Source organism: Heliangelus exortis, chromosome 7, assembly GCF_036169615.1.
Source record: "Heliangelus exortis chromosome 7, bHelExo1.hap1, whole genome shotgun sequence".
Classification (NCBI taxonomy): Eukaryota; Metazoa; Chordata; class Aves; order Apodiformes; family Trochilidae; genus Heliangelus; species Heliangelus exortis.
In genome coordinates this window covers 27,056,887-27,070,636 of record NC_092428.1, presented here as the reverse complement: position 1 = coordinate 27,070,636, position 13,750 = coordinate 27,056,887, and the positions used below count along the sequence as shown (strand labels likewise).

At 39.5% G+C, this 13,750-nt stretch overlaps 1 protein-coding gene across 10 annotated transcripts in view; it reads left to right on the top strand.

Moving 5' to 3' along the window:
- ABLIM1 (actin binding LIM protein 1) overlaps nt 1-13,750 on the top strand; it is a 195,800-nt gene that overhangs the window by 157,913 nt on the left and 24,137 nt on the right. For 7 of the 10 annotated variants that reach the window (XM_071749483.1, XM_071749484.1, XM_071749478.1 and 4 more), the window contains 2 exons: nt 3,648-3,683; nt 4,929-5,058. In XM_071749483.1, the coding sequence (XP_071605584.1) occupies nt 3,648-3,683; nt 4,929-5,058 (166 nt within the window). The remainder of the gene's footprint in view (nt 1-3,647; nt 3,684-4,928; nt 5,059-13,750) is intronic. The other 3 variants (XM_071749475.1, XM_071749480.1, XM_071749482.1) reach the window with 1 other exon arrangement.

Below are 13,750 nucleotides of genomic sequence, written 5' to 3'. Positions count from 1 at the left end.
TTTGGATTTTTTGTTACCCTGCTTTTCACCAACATTAAAACAATTAATTTCTAGTGGCCACAGAAATCTGTTCTGGAAACAAGAGCTCTCACCCTTCTTTTCAGAGGATCTGGGTTTTCCACCCAACGCTATTGCTGACTCCTGTCACCTTGGGCAAGTTACCTCACCTCTTTGTACCTGTTTGTCCTCCCTTCCCTTGCCCTAATGAGAACACAAAGCCATCAGGGTGGAGGCATTTGATTTCTTCCTTTGTGTTTGTGTTGTGGTAATCAAGTCACCCCAATCTTGATAAATGATGCATCAGTCACTGTAATCTTTAAGCAAAGTAGGTGACATGCTTAGCTATGGCAGGGATTTACAGTCCTCCAGTGTTTTTACCTGCATTGTTTTTGCAAAGTGTGTGTATGTGGTGGTGTTAAATAAAAGGGGAGCCTGAGTTGAAGCTTGTACCCTAGAAACATCCTTCACCACGATTTAAAAGAACAAGTCCCCTCAGTTTAGGAAGGATATTGAGGTCCTGGAGCAGGTCCAAAGGAGGGCAACCAGGCTGGTGAAAGGACTCAAGCACAGATCCTATGAAGAGAGGCTGAGGGAGCTGGGGGTGTTCAGCCTGGAGAAGAGGAGGCTCAGGGGAGACCTCATCACTCTCTACAACTCCCTGAAAGGAGGTTGGAGCCAGGGGGGGGTTGGTCTCTTTTCCCAGGCAACTCTCAGCAAGACAAGAGGGCACAAGAGGTCTCAAGTTGTGCCAGGGGAGGTTTAGGTTGGACTTCTCCGTAAAGAATTTCTTTACGGAGAGGGTGATCAGACATTGGAATGGGCTGCCCAGGGAAGGGGTGGATTCTCCATCCCTGGAGATATTTAAGAAGAGCCTGGATGTGGCACTCAGTGCCATGGGCTGGGAACTGCAGCGGGAGTGGATCAAGGGTTGGACTTGATGATCTCTGAGGTCCCTTCCAACCCAGCCAGTTCTATGATTCTATGAAATCACCCAACTGAGGTAAGAAAGATTTCTGGGTGGATGGAGGAGTCGTGCAATAGCTACTAAAGATAATCCAGTAGTGAAAGCAAAACTTCATTGCAGGGAATGACCTACGAGAAATCTATTATTTTAGCCACAGGCAGTGATCAAGGGCAGGATGAGGCTTTGGGATTGCTTTGGTCTCTCTCGTTGTCTCTGGGGGCCGCCCCGTGGCTGTGTTTCCCCTGGCGCCATCTGGTGGGACCGGGTTGTCGGCTTCCGATGGAAAAGAGGTGAAGGGATAGGAGATGAGAAGTGTAAATAAGTTTTCTGCTATCCGGGCAGACCCTTAAGAAAGTTATAAGATTTCCAGAAACCATCAATTGTTGAGGGTTCTTCATGTCCTATAATTTCTGACCTCCCAACAAGCCCCCAAATTGGTGCTGAAGTCCAAGTATTTTCTCAGCTCTGGCTTTTGCTGCAAAAATATTGAGCACAGCAGCATTTTACATGCATGTCCCTTGTTTCTGGTATTCTGTCAGCTGAAAGCACTGAATGTAAGAGCTTGCAGTAGACAAGCTGTCATTAGCTGAGAAAAGTCTTTTTCTAATGTGATAGATACTTGAAAATGGAGCAAGCATCTTACCTGGTAGTTAAATAAAAAGACAGTTAAAATGAAGTTAGGGTGAAATGCTGGAACTTTCATTATAAAATTACACCTGCAAAAGTTTTGAGAAATTTCACAGAGCACAGAATTACTTGTTTGACTTCAGATACTGGAGCAACCCTCTAGATCTGGAAGTGACAGTGCATTGAACCTGCTGCAGTAAGTAGAGTTTTACTGTAAATTTGGTCAGAACTGGCTCTCTGCCCAGACTTTTTCTTTTCTGACTGGTGTAAAGACCTGTGCAATAGACCAGATTTTAAAAGAAGAACCAAACAGTCCTTGGCAGACTCAAAGTTTAGGATATGGCAGGATATACTTCACCTGTGCATAAGCAATTTGGCTGCAGAGAATGATTCCATTTCCCAAAAATCAATGAGAGGATATCAGATAGTGATGGAATAATAATACATGGAATGTTGGTCATGGATTCAGCATATTAATTTCTGGGATACCTTCCCTATATTAGATTCCTGTGACTACATCTTACAGTAGTCATAACCATAGCACCCAGGTAACCACACTTTGGTATGGAAATTGGTTTTTTACAGCAACAAAAAAATTACTAGTAGGTAAATGTGGGAATGCACATCACAATGTGTGCTTTTCTTGTTCATATTGAAAGTTTTAGATTAGCTCTCAGTTTTTGTGGAGAATGATGTTACAAAGCACTGTGTACAATATGTTTTATGTGGAGCAAAATTTTTATAGTTGTTGCTGTTAGACCTGTGCAGAAATGGTGGTTTGCTGTATAGAAATTATGCAGGATTAGGAAAAAAAAAATATAAAAGACATTTAAGAGTTTGATTGAAAGTAATGAAAGTGGTCTTTAAAAAACTTAATGGAAACTTGATGAAAAGGAGATGTTTAGTACTCAGAAAATATCACTCCTTTGTTTGGATACTTTGCATTCACAGTACCATCAGCTCCATAAGAGTAAATGGTCTCTCCATGCAAAATGAATAGCTGGATATTTATTACCTGAAATTCTGCATGTTTTACACTACTGCTGCTGTATGTTATTGTAAGAACTAGACCTCAATCAGCAGTTTTGCTTCGGAGACATTGTCTTTATAGCTGTGTCATTCTGTAATAATTGTGGTCTTATTTAAAAGCATAATCTCTTGCCCATTTTATTATGGCAATTAAATAATATTGAAGTTTAAGGCATAAAGAAAAATAATTAAATCCTGATCTTCCAGCTTCAAATTGTCTTGTAATTAAAGGGCACATAACTGGTAATTATACATAGACTTTATTTTTGTTTGTGCAATCAACGTATGTATGATCATATGCTTCATTTCTAAAGGTATTCCTTGCCTCTGTTTCCCTGTTTCTGGAATAGAAACTTTTTATAATATTGTGAATATTTCTGCCCAGTGGCCTTTGTGGAGTTCTTTCAATATATATGCTTGTGATTCCTGTCTGCTCTCTTTATGTAACCATGGAAGAACACAGAGATTTAAAGGAGATCACATCAAAGCAATGTTGATGACAACTGTGCACTCCTTTGCATGGGTGTGAAATGGTAGGCCTTGGGGAAAAGCACATTTTTTGCCAGAGTATGTGTTGAAGGGGAAACATGCTTCATCCTGGAAGTTATTCTGTATTTCTGATGCCATGCAAAGCTCTGAGTTAAGATTATTTACTTTTGATTTCCACTTGAAAGAATTTTTCGTAACAGGCATGGTTATTAAATTAATAACCTTTTCTAATTTTGATTATGTTTTAATTACCACAGCGATTAGATGGCTGAGAGATGATGTTGCATGATATTTCACTGAATTAATCACGCTTATAAAGAGTCTCCCAGAAACCTTAATTGCTTCAATGATTTATGGACTAGTTCCTAGCAATGTGGAAAAAACAAGTTCCAGTGCTGCAGTGGCCTCAGTCATTTCTACATTGCCATTTTACATTGCTGTACATATATCTGTGTATCTGCAGCAATGTTTAGATTGGCATTTTCTGGCCTGGCACACACTATGATGTTTCAGTAACCTTATTTTTATGTCTTTGCAGTCTCCAAGGACATTATCACCTACCCCTTCTGCAGAAGTAAGTTTAGTGGAACCTTTAGAGGCAGTGTATTTTACTGTGAATAGAACTACTTCATCAAATGCAGGTGTTGATTTTGCTGTCAGTCTGATCTCTGTTCACCACGGACTTTTTCTGAATATTGAATTTTAACAGAAGTTAACTCTAAAAGGAAAACATCAAGTTTTTATTGACAGATTATACAAAAAATGAAGCTACCTCTTCTCCCTGTTGGTTATCTGTAAAACAGAGCCATTTCTCCAGCAGAGGTCACTTCTTGCACATCCTTCTTGCTGCACAGGGAGGTGCAGGTCTCAGGAGCTGGATAATTTACATGAGCTAAAATGCTGCTTTAAGCATCTAAATAATAAGCTATGTCTGCTACTAAAACAAGTGCAATTTTTTTCTTGAAGAAAACATAAGAATGGTTTGGTTTCATTTTTCCCTAGGAGTTACTTTGAACATCACATGAAGCATTTGGGAAGTTATTTCTTAGGGGTTCAATGGATGCCACTGCAGAAGCATTATCATTTGGGGGCTGGGAAGTGTTCTTTATTTGCAATACAGAGGTTGTACTGATTGCTACATGTTAAAACAGTGTCTATAAAAATTTCTTTTAAATTTTCATGCATTAACATCAGTCCTCTTCCTTTTGGCCTGGTTTAGTTTGCTTTGTGGGGCTTTGAAGGTGTGGCTTTTTTTTTTTTTTTTCAATTGGCGCTTTTTTTTTAACAGGAAATTAAGTAAATTGAATTATTTACAAGAAAGCATCATGTTTTCAGACACAAAGGGAATCTAGTTTTGATATTAAATACCTTTTGATGCAGCTAGTTGAGACACATGGTAAATTGAGCCACAGAGAGCTCTGTGCTGCTGCTGCTGAGCTCTTGCTGGTCTCCAAGATATCCAGCTGAAAGCAACCTCATGGATCTTGTGCAGGATGCTGCATCTGCTGAATGTACAGACATACTCTGAATGCAGCTTCTCTCACAGGAATGTGAGTAAATCTAGCAATATATCGAATTTAATAAAATTACAGATGGACTTGGAACCTTCCAAGACTGAACTCTGACCCAGGCTATAAAACTGGATTGAAGTCTTTGGAGCAGCTCATTAGAGAACAGTAATAATGAAGTAGGCTGAAAGCTTCAGGGATATTGTTATTTCAGTACCTTCTGCTAATGCCTTCAGATCCATCAAAGTAAAGTGCTGCTAAAAATGTGTGATGTGCATTTCCATTTATTAGTGGATGCTTCTGTTCTGCAGGGCTATCAAGATGTTCGGGATCGTATGATTCACAGGTCCACTAGTCAGGGCTCCATTAATTCTCCCGTGTACAGTCGGCACAGCTACACACCCACCATGTCACGTTCACCTCAGCATTTCCACAGACCTGGTAAGGGCAACTGCATTAGAAGTATGTGTAAAACTGTTGTTTCTTTATCCTGTCACTCTGTGACACAGGGAGGAACTTGTTTCTCTTAGCAGTGAAAATTTCGGTTCGAAAAATCGTTATATATTGTCCTGTTTTTTCATTCTTGATTTATGCAGTCTTCTGCTCAAGGCTGATGAGCATTTCCTACATTAAAAATATGGATCTGCTGGTTTTATTTCTGATCTGTATGTTTATGAAAGTAAGAAGAACTTTGCAGCAGTGAATCGTAGACTTGTAGGGTGGTTTGAGTTGGAATGACAAACTTCATTTTGGAACTGGGAAAAGATCTCATATTGGAAACAAAAGTTATGGCCTGACTATAAAGAAGTCAGTAATGTAGGATTTTTCCTTCCTAAAAAATATAATCTAAAGCTTGGTGCAGCCATGGAATGTCAGATTCAGCAGCAAAATCTCCAGATATTCCAAATTGCTTGTAATTTTTTTAAAATGTAGACCCATGGTTCACATAGTAGATTACTTAATTAAAGCCATAGGCAATTGCCTGGAAACCTTTGAAAACACAAACTCCATTTACTGGTTTAGCACTGAAATAAAAGTGCTATGTACAATATAGAAAATGTACAGGTCATTCAGGTTCCCAGTGCATTCAAAAGTACTGGTTATGTATATAAAAGCAAGACAGGAAAATGAAGTTCATCCACACCCAAACTGCATTAAAAACGTGTCTCTAAATGCTGTTCATTGAAGACTGATTTTATTGTTTATGGTAATGAATTAAATCTGTGTGATCTGCTTTTAAATTAAATGACACAGTCATGCAGTTCCATCTTCCTTGGTGATAACAGCTGAACAGTCAGGATGCCAAAAGCCTATATACAAGGGGAACTGCATTTTTAAAATTAAAGAGTTATAATAGAGCCACCACTGTGGAACTTGAATGCTGCAGCCATCCTTGTGGGGGTGGGCTGAAAGCAGCTGATTGTGTCTGTCAGTGAATGCCTTATTTAAAGGACCTAAGGGAGGTGGGACAGAAGCAAATTGTGTCTGATACTTGGTGCTGACGACATGACTGTATTTTAAGATGATGTTACAACTGAAACCAGAAGAGACTTGAAAAGGCATGAAAAAGCTGCAAACTTCTGTCACGTGATTTTGACAATTCTGAGGGTCTTTTTTCAATTGTATCAGTTATAGCAGGGATATGAACAAATCCAGGCCCTATTCCAGACTTGACTGTGATTGTGTTTTACTGTCTGCATTCGGACAAGGACCTTGCCCAGAAGCAGTCTCTGTTTGTGTAACTCATGTGATGGGTGGATGGACTCAAGCCAGAGTTTGGATCCAGACATAAAATCTTCAAAAGTTTGCAGCCTGAGGGATTTTCTGAGAAAATATTTGTTCAAACTTATCTCTGTTGAGATGATCTCATCTTTGGCTCACCTGTTTGTCTCTCATATGACACAGAAGTAACTGTAGAACTTATTGTTTTGATCTTTGCTACCCTGCTTTGGGGTACTCATTAATCCTACTTTATAATTTTCCTATGGTATTATTCATGTTGAATAATAGCAATGTATATTTACCATTTTTCTCCTAATGGCACTTCTTATCATCATGTTATTTGCAAGAAGAATTTCTCTCTGACTAAGCCCAGTGGCCTGAGATAACTTCTCTTTGGCTCCCAGCTGGCCCTTGAGAGAGAAGTGAACCACTGCGTTGACGTTGCCAGCATAAGGGTCTTCAAAAATCTGAGTGCTACAAGTTTTGAAAAAGTTTGCAGCCTTTTCCTCCTGCAGTGCACTAGCTGGTGTTGGCAGCATTTTTGGAATGTCTTAAAACAATAGAAAACAGCTTGCATGCCCCTTGACTGACGTTTTTAGTCAGGCGCTTTTCAAAACAGCTGCTTTCTTAACTAATTGAGCCTCAGTGTTTGCAATGTTTGCATGCTGGTAGCAGTCTACTTTTTGGTAACGAGGCATAAACCAGAAGTTCCTGAAGCCAATAGATGTTATGCTAAATTAGCAACGTAGCTCAAATCTGAGCCTCTCTCCTAATACTTCCTGTAACTTTATCTAACATTTATAAACCCTCCGGTACATCTTTAACCTTTTTGTTTTTCTTTTCTCCTCCCTTCTTTTCAGAATCCTAGTTGTTCAATGCCTTTTTTCTTTGGTTTGTTTTTTTTTTTTTTCCTTTACCCTTGAAGCCTCCTTCCCTTATTGCTTTACTGCTTTTCTTTGTTTTCATTTTGTTGTGCCCCTGATTCCCTGCTGCCCCAGAGCTGCTCTCTGCTGGTGTGCAGTGGTTCTCGCACCCGCACCCCAGCAGTCTCGGCTCCACTCACCATGACTCCCACCCCAACTCCCACTTCATCCCCCATGTCAAAGGTAAGGAGCCAGAATTCCTCAGGGAGTGCCCTCCAGGCTGGAGATTTATTAGCATTCTCTCAAAGCTAATAAGGTGTAATCTCCATAAAGCTGCCTTTGGCTGTAACGTGGAGCATGCCTCAAAATGTGCCATTACACTTGGAACTACATTAGTATAGACATAATGTCCTTTTCTCAGAGGAAATATGTTATTTCTAAGGGCCCTGGTTGAAGAGCCATCAAGCAATTACCCATTAGAAACATACAGGAAATCATTATCATTCACTAATTAGAACCTCTATGTGCCTCATTTAGCTTCTTTCTAAAGCACTACATAACAGCAGTTAGCATATAAAATTTAATTACCATTTCCATATTCCTAAAACATGCATTTAAAAACCGACTACAAATATTGCCTGGATGAGAGCAAGGGGACTGAAAATATGGAGAAGAAAAAAAAAATTGTATGAAGATGAAAGGCAACAAGAAATGTAGTCGTTATTAATCACATTGGCAGTAATTAGTGCCCAACAAAGCAAAATTAAAATCTCTAGATCTCCTCTCAGCTAGGGAGAATGCTGAAGGCAATACAGTTGTAGGGATTTACACTGCCTGATAATCTGATGATTTCTCTTTTTTTTTTTTTTTTTTTTTTTTTTTCAGTCTGTAATTTTCCTTGGTTTGAGTTTAGAGGAAGGTTGTTCTTTCATTGTGTCCCATCAAAGAGTCCATTGAGCTCAATAAGCTTTTATTTTTGTTTCCTGCTTTCTGTGAATGTGGTTTTACTGTGGTTTGCCTCTAGCTTCTGTTGGGGAAGAAAGTTGTAGTTTATATCACCTACAAGAACTTAAAAAGAGGCAGGTGAATAAACTGAACACAGGCTCCATCCTGGCACCACTGGTTAACACTAGATAATTATAAACTGAAGATAATAAAAAATATCTGCAATGTAGCTGTTGCCATGAATTTTAAAGAAATGCTAATGGATCTCAATGTTAAATCTCTTCAACCATTTGAATCACCATTACTAATTTTACTTTTGCCTCTTCTTAGATGATGATTTTTTTATTATTCACTTTTAGCCTTCCTCACATCATTATAAAAATAAAAATCTCCCCTCAAACTGAAAAGATTGGGACCCTTAAAAATATATACACTGTTCATTTCAGCATGCAGTTAATTCATAATACTTGAAATTTTCAGCATTTCTTTGCTATAAATCCAAATTAATGGTCGCACTTTTTCAAGTGTCATTTTCATTGTTTTTCTGTTAATAAAATAGCTTCTTCAACAGATAAATCAGCAGAACTATTGGAACTCCAGGCCTGTTGGTTTCAGATACCAGAGAATTACCTGACATATAGATTGGGTATGGATCTCAGTTACAGGTATAAAAGGCCAAGTGGAATTACAAGCACCACAGACAAAGGGATGGGTATGGTTCTTATCAGATATGTCACAGAACACGTTGTTAGAATCCACATTTTTCTGCAAATTTTGCATTAGGGTTTAGGCCTGGACAGGATTTATGTGATGTAACTCAGCAAAGCTCCTGAAAGCTCAAGTTCCTATCACTGTGACAGTGTACACCATCCAAGGACGTGGTATATTTGAAAAGGGTTAACTTCTTACCAGGTTACCACCTTGTGTAATTCACATGGCTGGATTGAAAGAGCAGTGTTTTAATAGTTGGTTGAGAAAAAGAAGCTTTTTCCTATAAGGTGACCTGAGTTTGGCACCTAGTTTAATGTGATGGGAATACCCCATGCTTTTAATTTCTTTTTGCTTTTTCCAGTAGAGAAGGGCGACTCCTCAAAAAAACCCAAACAACCCATAACAAACCAAAAGCTTTAGTGTTTTTGTGTACTGAGGGTGATTTCACTGTTCTAGTGGATATTAGGATGGATGGGCAGGACAGTAGAAAGAGATGCTGCAGCTAAAATATCTAAGTAGAGACCTTAGGTACTTGCAGGAGATCTACAGGGAACTGAATTGGAAGGTCCACTGTCCCAGCAGGATGGATGCCATAAGAAAAGCTGCAGAAGCTTCAGAGAAGGACCATCAAATAATTTCAAATCTCATAGTGAAAAAAGATATGGCTGTTAATATATTAACATAATCATATGGAAGGATTTGGTAGTGATTTGTCTGTCAGTTGCCAGTGCAGTAATTGAAGGTTCTTCCATGTAGCAGGCAAAGATATACTTGAATATAACACTTGGATCAACCAACTGCTCACAAAACAGGAGATGAGCAAGAGTTCATAAAGTTTCCTAAGTCAGAGCAAGCTCTGGCTTACCCTGTGAAAAGAATATGAGGAAAAGTAATTCTTAATCAGACATACTCCAAAAATACACATTGTGTATATATGCATATAGGTACTAACAGTGCAGATGCACTTAAAGCCAAAATGAGAGGGGCTGGTAGTAGTTTTGTTAATAAACCCTTCCACAGTTACAACATATAGATGTGTTTTCATAGGAAGAAATAAAGTAGCTTGCCCAATATATAATTCAGGGTGGTTGTGAGGGTCTTTTTTAACATTTGAGAAGTTGTTGAGGGAAATCCACTTACTCTGTGTAGTGTACACTACTTCAGAGATAGTTTGTTATCTACTGATGAGGTTGATCCCATATTTCTTCATTTCTCCTCCCTGCATACAACTTATGTCCCAGTAACCCTGTTTCACATCTATGTAGCAGAAAAGAGAGATTAATATGACACTGGATACACCTAATGCACCTCCTTGATATTATTATCCATAGGGGGTTGTTTTGAGTATTCCTGGTGTCTATTTTCAGAGTTTAAAGAACTTCATTATTTTACCCTTGAGAGTAGCATTTTTAGATCAACTTGGGATTTAGACCCTTGTGACTATATCCAAAATGAGAAGTACAGTACTGGGGGAGGTGAGTGGATGTGGTAGATAAATTAGCAGTGATTCAAAGAAAAGACATCATGAGATCTCATTTGTACTTGGTAAGACTTTCTTAAAGCCACTTGTACTTATAGCAGGTAGATGAACTCAGTGTAAGTTTGTAAGAAAGATTTTTATAAAGCTGTAATTGTCTTGGTTTGGTTTTTGGGTAAAGGAGCATAATTTTCAAACAGCGTAATGACAACAGGAGAGGCACTTGATGTGTTACACCTGTGTTCTTCTGAGGCAGAAAAGAAGACCTTTAGCTCAGTTTCAGTGTGTTTTCACACAGCATGATGCTTCAGCAAGTGTAATGCTCATGCCTCTAAACATGGCCAAATGTTAAGAACTTTGAGGAGTGAAGGGACTAAATATTCCTCAGAAGGTCTTAGTGAGAGTTTGTTGAACGAGCTGGGAGAGGGTGTAGTATGCATCAGCTTAGACTTCATTTAAACTCATTTGGACTATCCATTGAATTTAGTCTTGTCTCAATAAAGTACTGTATTTGCTATGAAAGAATCAAAACAAGGCTGTGAATGAAAGAAACTCTGAACCTACTGAAATCAGAGACAAAAACTCTCATTGAGAGCCAGGATTTCATCTCACATGCCTAGAATTTTTCAGAGGCATTCAAGAATATTGCAAAGCCCCCGTAAGATGTCCATGTAAAAAGAGTCCCAATGTGTTTTCCTCTGCTCACAGATCCCTCTGGTAGGGAATCTACCCACCTTTATGTGAATTTTGGCCTTGGTTTTCACAGATTACTGCTTTCCTTCCCTGAGGCAGATCTCTGAAATCAAATGCTCTCTGTTGTGCTGTAGCTGTTTCCAGGGCTTTGTAGATGCAGCTGAAAGCTCCGGTCTGGAAAAAGCCATGATTTGGCTGCTTCATGACTTCCAGTTTTGTGCTGGGAATCTGAGCCTGCCTATCAGGACAAGATGATGAATTACAGTTTGACAAAACCTGAGCAGGGCTTAGGGTTTCAGGTGCTGTTGAGCTCTTTTTTCCTGTGCCTATTCAGAAGCAGAGCAGTGTAATAGGAAGTTGACAAAAGGCTCTGTGTTGGTTGCATGGTGGGGTTCTTGGCCTGATTCTGTGCTCTCAGTTTGTGAATCACACAATGAGCCCAGAGGAGAACACTTCAGAAGTCAGCAGGAACCTGCATTACACTGTGCTGTGGATAGGCAAGCAGTTCTATTCCTGACTGCCAGGGGAATGTGCTTAACAAATCCAGCTATAGAAAATGAGAACTACCTGATGGAGCAAACAGAATGAAAGTAAAAAAAAGCTTCTGAATTTCACTTCTGAGGCTGCTGTGCTCAAGTGATTGATTTTTATATTAAACTTATGTCTTAGCATCCCCCACCCCCCCACACACAAATACACACACACACACACACACACACACACACACATTCAACTTCATACCAGGGGTGTGGGAGGTAGTTTTTCATACAGTGTTGGCAAACTGGAGTGCTCTTGTTGCTTTGTGGGGTTAACACAAGTTGTGGTGTATCTGAGACAGTAAGAGAGGCTTTCTGTGCAGGCACAGCAAGAAGCCCAAATTCAAAGCATGCACAGCCCCTACTTTTATCTAAAGCTGCAAGGATGCTGACCCTGGGAGGAAGGTACAGGTAGGGCAGCAGCTCTGCTTCCCTGTGTGCATGTCCCACAGATGCTGGCACTGCTTCCATAAATTGTGGGTGATTTTCCAGCTGCATCTGAAGCACTTAAGCCTTGTTATAAGAGTGGGCTCATCAGGGATGATCTAATGAGAATCTAAGTAGATGTGTGGTTGGTTCCCTCTTGCAGTGGCTGGAGGTAATGAGACTGCCAGTGGAGAAGGTGTAAAGGAGTCATTTGTCAGTACTAGTAGGAGTCATTAGGAAGAGAGACTGCACAGGAACTTCAGGAAATAGAAAGCAACAGAGGCAGGATGACACTCTGGTAATTGCCAGCCTGGTGCTGTGTGAATTACCCAACATTACCAGGGCCCTCTAAGCAGATTTGCTATGCACAAGATACAAGTTTTGCCAGCATAAGTTTATGATGACAGCACACTCAGTTGTGTCTAGTTGTGGTGAAGAGAGGAGCATTAGGTGGATTTCTTCCCTCTATTTGCAGTGGTGGTGATAGAGGCATTGCCCACATTTTGACTACCAGTTCCCAACAGGTAAAATGTATTTGTGAGTCTTCTATTTGGACAATCCACAGGTAAATAAATCCCATTTCATTCTTTTTTTTTTTTTTTTCTTTTTTTTTCCCATTGAATACACTAATTGCCAATGGAAGCAGAAAGGCAGAATGATATTAGGTGACACCTGTATATCTGTCTAGGGAGACCTAATAGTGATCTTCCAGTGCCTGAAGGGGGCCTACAAAAGGGGTGGAGAAGAACTCTTTACAAAGGCCTGTAGTCATAGGCAATGATTTCTAATTAGAGGAGAGCAGATTTAGATTGGATGTTAGGAACAAGTTCTTTACCATGAGGGTAGTGGAACAGTGAAACACGTTGCCCAGGGAAGCAGCTGAGGCCCCATCACTGGAGATCTTTAAGGTGAGGCTCAACAAGGCTCTGAGCAACCTGATGTAGTTCAGGGTATCTCTGCTTAATGCAGGGGGTCTGAACTAGATGACCTTAGAGGTCCGTTCCAACCCAAGCTGTTCTATGATTCTATGATTTTATATAGAGGATATAGATTTTAGAATTCACTATATCTTGAGGCCCTCTCAATATTTTTTTTTAAAATCCTTTTAAACAATGACTTTGCTGAAAAGTAACTCAGAATTTCTCAACAGAAGCAAAAGACAAAAGTAAAATCAGATTAACCAAATTAGGTGTTTCACCATCATGGTATTTCAAAAGCTGGACAAGTAGAACATGGTACTGGAATTGCCAAGTAAAGGACCATAGGTTGGAATATGGGAATATTATTTTAAATAATTGTTCAGACTGCTTTTCAGAGTTTGTAAACCTGGCACTTAACTATTACCTAACCAGAAGCTTGCACTCAAAATAGAAAACCCCCATCAATCCATGTGGTTGAAAGACCATCATGTTTGGGGGATATTATGTACATGAAGTCATTCAGGGCTAAAATAGTGGTAAATATAGTATTTTGCACATGATTTTTCTAGGCAAGTTTTGTACAGCTGACCCCTCTTAACTGTCCTTGTCATTTTTCAAACAAGTATGTGCAGATGGATTAACTTTATACTGGCAGGGCCCTCTGTGGCACATCTCTCTCAGGTTTATAAAGAATTTTTTTTTCCTCCCTTCTTTTGCCATTTAGATTGTCAGAAGACCATCCAAGTAAAAGGGGAACTTTTGTATTAAAGAACCCTTCCTTTTTCCTTCTCCTCCCCCAATGTATAAATAAGAAGTGTGCTGAGTTAAAGGTTTTGGATC